This window comes from Chiloscyllium plagiosum, unplaced genomic scaffold (assembly GCF_037043375.1).
Source record: "Chiloscyllium plagiosum isolate Xiang-an unplaced genomic scaffold, Cpla_swu_hap1 HiC_scaffold_7, whole genome shotgun sequence".
In the NCBI taxonomy this organism is placed as follows: domain Eukaryota; kingdom Metazoa; phylum Chordata; class Chondrichthyes; order Orectolobiformes; family Hemiscylliidae; genus Chiloscyllium; species Chiloscyllium plagiosum.
The window spans coordinates 18,445,654-18,459,418 of NW_028270145.1; the positions used below are offsets into that span (position 1 = coordinate 18,445,654).

The window sequence follows — 13,765 nt, forward strand, 5'->3', positions numbered from 1 at the left end:
ATTGATCCCTTCCTCACCAGAAAGCAAATTCATTTTTAGAACTTTACCACACAAAGCAATTCACGCTGCTCAGTGTACTTTGTTGCTCAGTGACTGGATACCAATGGACAGCCATCATTGATGATCTGGTAACCATAAAGAAATAAAATAACTTTACATCATCCTAACTTACATTGGGACTCAGTTGATAGCAGTCTTCTCTCTGAATAAGAAGGTTGTAAGTTCCAGACCTACTCCAAAGACTTCAGCTCCAAACTCATTCTTGGGGAGGTGACATTTTTCGATTACATTAATCATTGACTCTTCAGCTGGGATGTAACAGTTTCCAGGCCATTCTTCTGAAGACAGCCACATGGCCCAGTGGTTAGCACTGCTGCTGCCTCACAGGGAATAGAGTTTGATTCTAGCCTTGAGTCATTGTCTGTGTGGAGTTTGTGCATTCTCTTCATGTCTGAGTGGGTTTCCTCCTACAGTCCAAAGGTTTGCAGGTTAGGTGGGTTGGCCATGCTAAATTGTTCATAATTTCCAAGGATGTGCAGTCTAAGTGGATTGGTCATGGGAAATGCAAAGTTACAGGGGAGGGGATGGGTCTGGTTGGGATGCTCTTCAGAGAGTAGGGGTGGACTCAATGGGCTGAATGGCGTGCTTCCACACTGTAGGGATTCTACGCATTCCCCAACTTCCACCCCACTGTCCTGGTCAAACAATGTCCCTCAACCAACATCTGTCAGAGGCAAATCAATGGGAGGGAATCAAAAGCAAGATTCCACGGGCCTAGTATAAACATGTCCAAGCAAGAAAAGGGATGATACTGTCTAATTGGGAGCCTCCTGGCTATACAGAAGCATACAACTTAATATGACGCAGAGAAATAGAACTTATGACAAACTCAAATAATTGCTGAGCGTAGTGCAAGGGTGAAATGAAAATAGGAATTGGGAAAACAAAGACAGGACATGGAAAAATACAGTGTAGCAAAATTAAGGAAAATCCGAAGATTTTTATCAAAACATGAAGAGCGAGAGGATGACTAAGGAAAGGGTTGGGCCTATCAGAGGCTTATCTGCACGTGGATGCAGAAGGTGTGGGAAAAATTCTAATGAGTATTTTGCCACTTCCTTCACACAGGAGAAGGATGATGTAGACTTTAGGGCATCAAAGAGGTAAGCTTGAATAAGTATTACAAAGGAGGAGAGAGAAGTAAAGGTACAGAGAGATATATGGAAGGAATTCCTGAGTTTAATGCCAAGCTGATCATACCCAGTCAATGACAAGTGACGCAAACAATTTGAGCACTGCGGAAATGTAGAGCCCAGAAAGCTGCAGGGTTAGATGAGGTTACAGAGACCGGCAGCGGGTGAGGCCATAGAAGGATTTTAAAATTAGGTCAGCAATGTTAATGTTGAGATATTATCATACCAGGTAGGTGAGCAAGCACAAGGATGATGGGCGAATGGGCCTTGATTGCAAATTGGATGTGGTCAATGGAGATTTCAATGAGTTCAGAATTATGGAGGATGACCTGCATGGCGATAGAATAGTTCACAATTATGTTCTCCATGGGAGAGTTCACAAGTTAGTATGTGATTCTCAGGAAATCACTACTAGCTAAAAATAGGTCTGTGGTGAACATACGAGCTTTGAAATGTTTTCCACTTCTTCAACAGACTCCATCATGCAAGGTTGTCAAAGTTACTCCAAGACATCCAATTCACAACATGCTTGAAACTTTTATTCTGACTCGTTAACGTGTAATTGTCAAAGTCACTGAAAATTGAATGGGACTAATTCTGTTTTCAGTTCATGGGCTTCCTGGATTTATACAAGTGTTTTGGAGACTGCAATCAATGGTGGCATCATCTGTTTTTCTACGGACAGAGAAAAATAGTGGCTGTGACAAAAAAACAAAAGGAGTTTTACTCTATGTAGTCCAATTCCCAGGTTTCAGGGGTAATTAAGCAAAACGTCACTCTCATTACCTTGCATTCCAGGACTTCTGTCACCATCTTCGCAATTGAATTCAATCTCTTGCCAGGTTTGGTAGATTTGAGCTTTAGGGAGAGGTTGAATAGGCTGGGGCTGTTTTCCCTGGAGCGTTGGAAGCTGAGGGATGACCTTATAGACATTTATAAAATCATGAGGGGCATGGATAGAGTAAATAGACAAGGTCTTTTCCCCTGGGAGCCCAGAACTAGAGGACATAGGTTTAGGGTGAGAGGGGTAGGATATAAAAGAGACCAAAGGGGCAACTTTTTCACGCACAGGGTGGTACGTGTATGGAATGAGCTACCAGAGGAAGTGGTGGAGGCTAGTACAATTGCAACATTTAAAAGGCATTTGGATGGGTATATGAATAGGAAGGGTTTGGAGGGATATGGACTGGGTGCTGGCAGGTGGGACTAGATTGGGTTGGGATGTTGGTTGGCATGGATGAGTTGGACCAAAGGGTCTGTTTCCGTGCTTTACATCTCTATGACTCTTGCTTAAGGGGGAATCAGGTATCTCTAGGATGCTGAGGAAATAATGCATCAGCTTTGATGATACAGGAGAAACAGCCTGACGTTTGCATAGGAGGTGTTATGCAAACAAAGGCAAAAACCTGGCGTGGGGGCATAAGGAATAATGGGCACCTAATTCATTCACAGGGCCTGGGCATTGCTGGCTTGGACCAGCATTTACTGCCTAATTACATACAGGGCAGTTTAAGGTTCAAACACATCGCTGTAGGTCTGGAGTCAGGTGTCAACCTGACCAGGTGAAGATTTCTTTCCCTAAAGAACATTAGTCTGATGGATTTTTCCAACAATCGACAGTTGTTGCGTGGTCACCATTAGGCGAGCTTTCATTCTAGACTTTTTTTACATTGAATTCAAATTTCACCACCTGCACTGGCCTGAGATTCTTGTTACTAATCAAGTGGCAATGCCACTACACCACCATCTTGCCAATGATATGTGTCTTGGTATATGTATTAAAGCATCATTCAGTTTGGCATCCTTGTGGTGCTCTGCTGTGTGTAGGTTTATATCCAGCTGCTCAGTGCACCATTTATTTTAGAAATAACACAAGCGATGATCCCACCTCTTTGAAAAATGCTGCAATTAACAACAAATTAGAAAAAATGCACTTCTTCCCATGTTCATAAACATTTAAAGAGTTATTTCAATAGTTTGCCCCATTGCATCAGACCCTGCTCTCTACCCAAGCACTCCCCACACTACCTGCCACAGTAGACGTTTTATTTCTGCTTGTTTTTAATTCTGCCTTATGTCTGCTAAGATGGCACCAGAGAGTGGCAACTTTGTACACTTTTCATGGAACACCTGTATTCTTGAACTTCGGTACAGGGGATAATAAAATCTAAATCTAAATGCAACTAACAAAACTTCTTGACCACCAACGCAAGACTGCCATAGATTATTGGTAAGACCCATTATTTAAACACTATGGTGGATAGGTTGTGGTTTTAAAATCTCTCACAGTCTTAACAAGCCCGATGTTTTCTTCATTTCCTCAATCTTTTGTACCTAAGATTTGCACCTAAGTATTTTGTACCTAAGATGGTGAGTGCTGTGTATTGGTGACATTGAACACATTTCACTGTACTCCTATTCTTTTGTAACCTGAGTACACGTGGCAATAAACCTAATTCTAATTCTAAAAGAGGGATCCCACATTCCAAAGGTATCCAGGATGAGAAGCAAACTGAAGACTTCTTTTCACCCCGTTCAGAATTTCCTTTCGCTCTCAATATCTCTGAAAACCTGGAAGAACAGACAACGCTGCTTGAGCCTCCTCCCTAGTCTGCTGTCTTACACAGACAATCGAAAAGAAAAAGGTTCCCAACTGTAGACTGTTTCACTTCCATCCATTTTATAAATTCTTTAAATAGTGCTTGTCTAAATTATTAACGCTGCCATAGGGGAGAAAAAACCCTGCAGTGCGCCAGCTGAACTGAAACGAAACATCAAGGCAAGCTCGTAAATGTATTTTAGCCAGCATTCATTCGATTCAGGCTGAGAGGGGCTTCACTCCATGATCTCTGCTCCACTCAACGTTCAGTTACAGAATAGAAACATAGAAACATAGATTAATTCCAAGTGACAAACTGATTTCCAGCTCGCAAATTAGTTTTACCCAGGTATTTTAACGCGATTGGTATATTCTACATAAATATTTAAACAAACTGTGGATTTGTTCTTTAGCACTAGTGAAAGTGACAAGCAATTATAAATAGTTGTCCATTTTTACATTGCAGCAGTGAGTGAATGAAAGAATAGCACGTTTCAGCTCGATTGGACAAGAATGTCAAATCAAATCAAGCTTGCCGCTGGATTACGATAAAAAGAAATAATAAACGTCAATATATAGTCTAAACAGAGTTGACCTCCTTCTTTGATCATCTCATCGCTCGCTGTTTTGAGAACCAAACGTGGTAAAAAGAAATTAAGAAAGGGTCAGATTGTGAATTTCTCTCAAATGCAGTTCCTGTCTCATCACCACTGAACTAAAATCTCAAATTTTTAACCAGCTCAACAACAATTTTGAAAAACAAAATCGAAACTTATTTGTCTGTCCAAAGAAAGATATAATGATTCTTTTAGAGGCATTGCAGCCTTTCCAAAGGATGGCCTAATTTATCCACTAGTGTCTATTTCAGATGGAAAAACACTAATGAGACAAAGAGTGAAAGGAAGGACTTGCAGTTGTACAGTGCATTTCAAAACCACAGGGCATCCCTAAGCTAATGAGAGTTTTGAAATAAAGTCATTGTCATGTTGCACATTCAGTGACATTACTGCTGGAATTTTTATTTACTTGTTTTTCTAATTTTTTTTCCTTAAAAATTTGTTCTTAAGAATCTTACCTGCATACCTTTGTAGCTAAGATGATGACCTAGTATGGCGACTTGTAAACTTTTCACTGTACTCATTTAACGTGACAATAAATCTAATTCATTACATGTGTAGGCATTTGTGTGCACCATCTTCCTCTAGCTCTGGCTAGTCATTGCAGCAAGAGTCATCTGCTGACCCTGGTAAGCTGACCTAACCTCTCCCCATCACCTCCCCACAAAACATATCTCCCCTGTCCCACTCTCAACCATGGTCTAAACTCACCCCGGAAGAAAGTTTTGGATCGCATGTAGCTGACACTGAGACGGAGGATGGAGAGTTTATCCAAGCTCGAGGTCACATCTTCGGTGAAAGGTAGCAGGCCAGCCAGGCGATCCAGTTCACAGTTTAACCTGTCACGGTGCCTCTTGGAAGGATTGGATTTGACCCCATCGGCCAACACTGGCTTCACTCTGATAATAAGCAGAATACCACAAATCAATGTACAAGTACTACACAGACTGACGGCTACTTCTGTGCAAGTGTCTGAGGCCTGCACTAGCACAGGATGGTCAAATGCCATGTCATGGGTTTGTATCAACTCCCCACATGCCAAATTACACCAAACCTCTTTCCACAATTTATCTTAAATGCACTCATGCCATTTTCATTAATTCCAAAGTCCCAGCTTCCACTAACCTAAAAACTCACAATGTGTATGAACCCTAATGTCACTGTTTCAACTAACCCCAAGATCAGTTTTCATTAGGCCCAATATCATAGTTTATATTGGTTAGGGAACTCACAATGCTGTTCTGGGACACATCCCAGGTTATGAGCACCATATCAGTAAATAAAATGGAGATTTAGTGTCAAGCCAAGATAGTGTGCAGCTTGGAGGGCATTTTGCTGCCTTTATCCATCGAGATGGTACAGATGGTGGATTTAGAAGGTGATGTCAAAGGAGCCTTCATGAGTTGCGACAGTGTATACCCAGCTGCCACTGTACATTGGGGATGGAGGAGTGAATGATAAAGGTGGGTGAGATGGTACCAGTCAAGTATGCTGCTGTGTCCTGGATGGTGTCAAGCTTCTTGGATTTTGTTGGAACTGCACCCATCCAGGCAAGTGGGAAGTATTCCATCTCCCTCCTGGTTAGTGCCTTATAAACTGTGGATAGGCTTTGGGAAATCAGTAGGTGAGTTACTCAATGCATTATTCCTAGTGTGTATTATAATCCCAGTGTCTATTATAACCCCACTGCCTCAGTGTGTATTATAACCCCAGTGTACCAGTTTGTATTGTAACCCCACTATCCCAATTTGCATCAATCCCAGTGCCCTGGTATACACTAACCCCAGAGTCAGAGAAAACATTAACTTCGTTGTTTGCACTAACCCAAGTGCCCCAGTTTGGATTATAAACCCAGTGTTCCAGTTTGCATTAATCCCAGTAAACTAGTGTGCATTAACACCAGAGTTCACGTTTATATTATTAGCCAGTTCGTCTTAATAGCACAGCGCTCCTTGTTTGCATTAACCCCAGTATCCCAGTCAGCATTAACAGTGAACCAGTGCTCCAGCTGTCCAGTGCTGCAGTATGCATTTATCCCAATGTTGCTCTTGTCTGAACCCTACACCCCCAGTTTGCACTAACTCTGATGCTCCGCTCTCCTCCCCTCTTTGCCCGGGCTGTACTCACGTCCTCTGCGCCGGCTTCCTCCGCTTCCTACCCGGGTACATGTCGATGTGCAACCGCCCCGCGGAGCCTCCCTCACTCCCACAGCCGCATCAATGCAACACGAAGGCGGACTCTATCCCCTCACCCTGCCGGGGCTGCAGTCGCGGAGATACCCTTCCAACTCTCCGTGCCCGGACCTGAAGGTCGGGGGCGCGGATCGTGCACGCGCCCGCCGGTGCGCGGGCATGTGAGTGGAACCAGCGATAACCCGCTCGGTGAGCGCGCCTCCGCTATCTCAGCCTCTCCTGTATCACTGCCTATGTTGGCCCCTTCCCCAGCATCTCTCTGACCCACTGGGTTGCTCCCTGGGAAACTTTTATCCCCCTCTGCCTTTGCCTTTGTTTTTCTTCCTCCTGTGATCAGGGAAAGCTGCTCTACATAAGATACGCTGTAAAATGATGTCTGGTAACGTGCTCTGAGTGAGATGTTCACTTGTGGGATGTACAACCTGCTTCCTGAGCATGTTGTACTCCTAGATGGATGTTCTCTGTTGTAGAGATTGGAACCGGGGCTAGGGGGGATCTTACTCACTCTGCCAGCCCCGGGCGAATCGGGGAGCCCTGGCTGACAGACGTAAACAAGACACTCAGAGGGTGTCCTCATTTCCAGGGAGCGACTCTGAGCTGGTGGGCAGAGAGAGTTCATATTTTGAGCCCAGTGACCTTAGTCAGAACACTAGACTCGAAATATTAATTCTGTTTCTCCCGACACAGATGCTGCCAGACCTTCTCGATTTCTCCAGCAATTTCAATTTTCCTTCCAGATTTTTTCCAGCAACTACAGTTCTTTGTTTTATTTTACACTCAAAAACGTTATTGACTGTTACTGGGGTTGTTAACCTGGGCTAAACAGGGAGCCCTGGCTGACAGATATAAACAGGACATGCAGAGAGTCTCCTAATCCTAATCCACCGTGGGCGGCACGGTGGCACAGTGGTTAGCACTGCTGCCTCACAGCGCCAGAGACCCGGGTTCAATACCCGCCTCAGGCGATTGACTGTGTTGCGTTTGCACGTTCTCCCCGTGTCTGCGTGGGTTTCCTCCGGGTGGTCCGGTTTCCTCCCACAGTCCAAAGATGTGCAGGTTAGGTGAATTGGCCATGCTAAATTGCCCGTAGTGTTAGGTAAGGGGTAAATGTAGGGGTATGGGTGGGTTGCGCTTTCGCGGGGCGGTGTGGACTTGTTGGGCCGAAGGGCCTGTTTCCACACTGTAAGTAATCTAATCTAATCTAATCTAATTTCTAGGTCTGGCTCTGATGAGCTGGTGATCAGAGCCCATGTACTGTGCACATGTAAATAAAGGGCCATTTGGTGATGGGACACCGGTCTGTGTGCAGTTATTTCATCTGTGCAGACGTTTCTTTTTCTGTTTAAGCTGTTGTCTGTGTAACATATTCTCGGTTTCCAATGTTCTGGGTTAAGTTGTTCTCTGTGGAAGGTGTTCTCCATTCAGCCTGTATTCTACAGCGTGGACGACATTGCAAGGTATCTTCTGTGTGAGGTGTTCTCTCCATGAGATGTTATTTGTGTAGAGTGCACCTTAGACAGGGGACCTGTAGAGTAAGTACAATACGCAGCATGATGGATGTGTTTACCCAGTTGCCATGGGTATCCATCAACCCAACTTCCATTTCTGCCTGATTTAACCTGGTTTTGGATATTGGCCAGTGCAAGCCTATTGAGAGTTTTGATGATTAAAAGTTCACTGCCATCTCATTTATGGAGAACCTATAAAAGTGATGGGGTTTTACATTTTGAAGTTAAATTCATGACCAATCCCCTCTCGTTACAGGCAAAAGGCAGTGGGAGCAGAGTGATGTTTGTGCCGTGAGGTATTGGATAAATACCTGAGTATCAGGGACACTCAGAGTGGGACTGGGGTCAGTCAGAGCAGGACTGGGGGGACAGTCAGAGTGAGACTGGGGTCAGTAAGGGTGGGGTTGGGGACAGTCAGCGCGGGACTGGGGTCAGTCAGAGCGGGTCTGAGGTCAGTCAGAGTGGGACTGGGGTCAGTCAGAGTGGGTCTGAGGTCACTCAGAGCGGGTCTGAGGTCAGTCAGAGCGGGATTGGGGTCAGTCTGGATGGTACTGGGTCAGAGGGAGCTGGACTGGGTACAAGCAGAGTGGAACTTTATTGCTGGAACAGCACAGCAGGTCAGGCAGCATCCAGGGAACAGGAGATTCGACGTTTCGGGCACAGGCCCTTCTTCAGGAATGAGCAGAGAATGTTCAGCAGGAGAAGATAAAAGGTAGGGAGGAGGGACTTGGAGGAGGGGCGTTGGAAATGTGATAGGTGGAAAGAGGTCAAGGTGAGGGTGATAGGTCGGAGTAGGATGGAGGCGGAGAGGTCAAGAAGAAGACTGCAGGTCAGGAAGGCGGTGCCGGGCTGGAGGGATTCGGCTGAGACAAGGTGGGGGGAGGGGGGATGAAGAAACTGGTGAAGTCCAAGTTCATCCCCTGCGGTTGGAGGGTTCCCAGTCGGAAGATAAGACGCTCCTCCTCCGACCGTCGGGTTGTTGTGGTTTGGCGGTGGATGAGTCCAATGGGGACCTGCATATCCTCGGTGGAGTGGGAGGGGGAGTTGAAATGCTGTGCTACAGGGTGGTTGGGTTGGTTCGTCCGGGTGGCCCAGAGGTGCTCTCTGAATCGCTCCGCAAGTAGGCGGCCTGTCTCCCCAATATAGAGGAGGCCACACCGGCTGCAGCGGATGCAGTAGATGATGTGGGTGGAGGTGCAGGTGAATCTGTGGCGGATATGGAAGTTTCCTTTGGGGCCTTGGAGAGAAGTGAGGGGGGGAGGTGTGGGCGCAAGTGTTGCACCTCCTGCGGTTGCAAGGGAAGGTGCCGGGAGTGGAGGTTGGGTCGGTGGGGGGTGTGGATCTGACAAGGGAGTCACGGAGGGAGTGGTCTCTACAGAAAGCTGATAGGGGAGGGGAGGGAAATATATCCTTGGTGCTGGGGTCTGTTTGGAGGTGGCGGAAGTGACGGCGGATGATGCGCTGTACATGGAGATTGGTGGGGTGGTAGGTGAGGACCAGTGGGGTTCTGTCCTGGTGGCGGTTGGAGGGGCGGGGCTCAAGGGCGGAGGAGCAGGAAGTGGAGGAGATGCGGTGGAGGGCACCGTCGACCACGTCGGGGGGGAAATTGCGGTCCTTGAAGAAGGAGGCCATCTGTGTTGTACGTATTTTGAACTGGTCCTCCTGGGAGCAGATGCGGCGGAGACGAAGGAATTGGGAGAATGGGATGGCGTTTTTACAGGGGGCAGGATGGGAGGAGGTGTAGTCCAGGTAGCTGTGGGAGTCGGTTGGTTTGTAGTAGATGTCCGTGTTGATTCGGTCGCCTGAGATAGAAACAGAAAGGTCTAGGAAGGGGAGGGAGGAGTCCGAGACTGTCCAGGTGAATTTGAGGTCGGGGTGGAAGGTGTTAGTGTAGTGGATGAACTGTTCAACCGCCTCGTGGGAGCACGAGGTAGCGCCGATACAGTCATCAATGTAGCGAAGGAAAAGATGGGGGGTGGGGCCAGTCTAGTTGCGGAAGATGGATTGTTCCACATACCCTACGAAGAGGCAGGCATAGCTGGGGCCCATGCGGGTGCCCATGGCTACTCCTTTTGTTTGGAGAAAGTGGGAGGATTGGAAAGAAAAGTTGTTCAGGGTGAGGACCAGTTCGGTCAGTCGAAGGTGGGTGTCGGTGGAAGGGTACTGGGTGGTACGGTGGGAAAGGAAGAAGCGGAGTGCTTTGAGTCCTTCGTGATGGGGGATGGAGGTGTACAGGGACTGGATGTCCATGGTGAAGATGAGGCATTGGGGACCGGGGAAGCGGAAATCCTGGAGGAGGTGGAGGGCGTGGGTGGTGTCACGAACGTAGGTGGGGAGTTCTTGGACTAATGGGGACAGGACCGTGTCGAGGTATGCCGAGATGAGTTCGGTTGGGCAGGAGCAGGCTGAGACAATGGGTCGTCCGGGGCAGTCAGGTTTGTGGATTTTGGGCAGGAGGTAGAAGCGGGCGGTGCAGGGTTGTGGGACTATGAGGTTGGAGGCGGTGGATGGGAGGTCCCCTGAGGTGATGAGGTTATGGATGGTCTGGGAGATGATGGTTTGGTGGTGGGGGGTGGGGTCATGGTCAAGGGGACGGTAGGAGGAGGTATCTGCGAGCTGGCGTTTGGCCTCAGCGGTGTAAAGGTCAGTGCGCCAAACTACTACTGCGCCTCCCTTGTCAGCTGGTTTGATGGTGAGGTTGGGGTTGGAACGGAGGGAGTGGAGGGCTGCGCGTTCCGAGGGCGAGAGGTTGGAGTGGGTGGGAGGGGTGTGGGAGTTCAGGTAGCGGTTAATATCGCGGCGGCAGTTTGCTATGAAGAGGTCGAGGGCAGGTAGGAGGCCAGCACGGGGTGTCCAGGTGGACGGGGCGTGTTGGAGGCGGGAGAAGGGGTCGTCAGAGGGTGGGCGGGAGTCTTGATTGAAGAAGAAGGCACGGAGGCGAAGGCGGCGGAAGAATTGTTCGGTGTCACTCCGTGTATTGAATTCATTGACCCGAGAGGGTCAGTCAGAGCGGGGCTGGGGACCGTCAGAGCGGGGCGAGGGACAGTCAGAGCGGGACTGGGGACTGTCAGAGCGGGGTGAGGGTCAGTCAGAGCGGGGCGAGGGTCAGTCAGAGCGGGGCGAGGGTCAGTCAGAGCGGGGCGAGGGTCAGTCAGAGCGGGGCTGGGGACATTCAGAGCGGGACTGGGGTCGGTCTGAGCGAGACTGGGGTCGGTCAGAGCGGAAGTAAGGGACGGTCAGAGCGAGACTGGGGTCGGTCAGTGCGAGACTGGGGTCGGTCAGAGCGGGACTGGGGTCGGTCAGAGCGAGACTGGGGTCGGTCAGAGCGGGACTGGGGTCGGTCAGAGCGGGACTGGGGTTCAGTCAGTGCGAGACTGGGGTTCAGTCTGTGCGGGGCTGGGGTTCAGTCAGAGCGGGACTGGGGTCGGTCAGAGCGGGAGTAAGGGACGGTCAGAGCGGGGCTGGGGACGGTCAGAGCGGGAGTAAGGGACGGTCAGAGCGAGACTGGGGTCGGTCAGTGCGAGACTGGGGTCGGTCAGAGCGGGACTGGGGTCGGTCAGAGCGAGACTGGGGTCGGTCAGAGCGGGACTGGGGTCGGTCAGAGCGGGACTGGGGTCGGTCAGAGCGGGACTGGGGTTCAGTCTGTGCGGGGCTGGGGTTCAGTCTGTGCGGGGCTGGGGTTCAGTCTGTGCGGGGCTGGGGTTCAGTCTGTGCGGGGCTGGGGTTCAGTCTGTGCGGGGCTGGGGTTCAGTCTGTGCGGGGCTGGGGTTCAGTCAGAGCGGGGCTGGGGTTCAGTCAGTGCGAGACTGGGGTCGGTCAGAGCGGGACTGGGGTCGGTCAGAGCGAGACTGGGGTCGGTCAGAGCGGGACTGGGGTCGGTCAGAGCGGGACTGGGGTCGGTCAGAGCGGGACTGGGGTCGGTCAGAGCGGGACTGGGGTCGGTCAGAGCGGGACTGGGGTTCAGTCAGTGCGAGACTGGGGTTCAGTCAGTGCGAGACTGGGGTTCAGTCAGTGCGAGACTGGGGTCGGTCAGAGCCGGACTGGGGTCGGTCAGAGCGAGACTGGGGTCGGTCAGACGGGACTGGGGTCGGTCAGAGCGGGACTGGGGTCGATCAGAGCGGGACTGGGGTTCAGTCAGAGCGGGGCTGGGTTTCAGTCAGACCGGGGCTGGGTTTCAGTCAGAGCGGGGCTGGGTTTCAGTCAGAGCGGGGCTGGGGACAGTCAGAGCGGGACGGGGGTCAGTCAGAGCGGGACGGGGGTCAGTCAGAGCGGGGCTGGGGTCAGTCAGAGCGGGGCTGGGGTCAGTCAGAGCGGGGCTGGGGTCAGTCAGAGCGGGGCTGGGGACAGTCAGAGCGGGACGGGGGTCAGTCAGAGCGGGACGGGGGTCAGTCAGAGCGGGACGGGGGTCAGTCAGAGCGGGACGGGGGTCAGTCAGAGCGGGGCTGGGGTCAGTCAGAGCGGGGCTGGGGTCAGTCAGAGCCGGACTGGGGACAGTCAGAGCGGGGCGAGGGTCAGTCAGAGCGGGGCTGGGGTCGGTCAGAGCGGGGCGAGGGTCAGTCAGAGCGGGGCGAGGGTCAGTCAGAGCGGGGCGAGGGTCGGTCAGAGCGGGGCGAGGGTCAGTCAGAGCGGGGCGAGGGTCAGTCAGAGCGGGGCTGGGGACATTCAGAGCGGGACTGGGGTCGGTCAGAGTGGGACTGGGGTCGGTCAGAGCGGGACTGGGGTCGGTCAGAGCGGGAGTAAGGGACGGTCAGAGCGGGGCTGGGGACGGTCAGAGCGGGAGTAAGGGACGGTCAGAGCGAGACTGGGGTCGGTCAGTGCGAGACTGGGGTCGGTCAGAGCGGGACTGGGGTCGGTCAGAGCGGGACTGGGGTCGGTCAGAGCGGGACTGGGGTCGGTCAGAGCGGGACTGGGGTTCAGTCAGTGCAGGGCTGGGGTTCAGTCAGTGCAGGGCTGGGGTTCAGTCAGTGCAGGGCTGGGGTTCAGTCTGTACGGAGCTGGGGTTCAGTCTGTGCGGGGCTGGGTTTCAGTCTGTGTGGGGCTGGGGTTCAGTAAGAGCGGGGCTGGGGTTCAGTCAGTGCGAGACTGGGGTTCAGTCAGTGCGAGACTGGGGTCGGTCAGAGCGGGACTGGGGTCGGTCAGAGCAAGACTGGGGTCGGTCAGAGCGGGACTGGGGTCGGTCAGAGCGGGACTGGGGTCGGTCAGAGCGGGGCTGGGGACGGTCAGAGCGAGACTGGGGTTCAGTCAGTGCGAGACTGGGGTTCAGTCAGTGCGGGACTGGGGTTCAGTCAGTGCGAGACTGGGTTTCAGTCAGAGTGGGGCTGGGGTCAGTCAGAGTGGGGCTGGGGTCAGTCAGAGCGGGGCTGGGTTTCAGTCAGAGTGGGGCTGGGGTCAGTCAGAGCGGGGCTGGGTTTCAGTCAGAGTGGGGCTGGGGTCAGTCAGAGCGGGGCTGGGTTTCAGTCAGAGCGGGGCTGGGGTCAGTCAGAGCGGGGCTGGGGTCAGTCAGAGCGGGGCGAGGGTCAGTCAGAGCGGGACGGGGGTCAGTCAGAGTGGGGCTGGGGTCAGTCAGAGCCGGACTGGGGACAGTCAGAGCGGGGCTGGGTTTCAGTCAGAGCGGGGCTGGGGACAGTCAGAGCGGGGCTGGGGTTCAGTCAGAGCA

The 13,765-nt window shown here is 51.4% G+C and overlaps 1 protein-coding gene across 2 annotated transcripts in view; it reads right to left on the reverse strand.

Moving 5' to 3' along the window:
- ahr1b (aryl hydrocarbon receptor 1b) overlaps window positions 1–6,702 on the reverse strand; it is a 159,620-nt gene extending 152,918 nt beyond the window's left edge. The window contains exons 1-2 of one of the 2 annotated variants that reach the window (XM_043693099.2): window positions 6,537–6,702; window positions 5,121–5,308 (exon numbers count right to left, since the gene is read on the reverse strand). In XM_043693099.2, the coding sequence (XP_043549034.2) occupies window positions 5,121–5,308; window positions 6,537–6,577 (229 nt within the window). In that variant the 5' untranslated portion in view covers window positions 6,578–6,702. Of the gene's footprint in view, window positions 1–5,120; window positions 5,309–6,536 lie in introns of those variants that run through there. The other variant, XM_087988777.1, reaches the window with a different exon arrangement.
- Window positions 6,703–13,765: the final 7,063 nt, after the last annotated feature.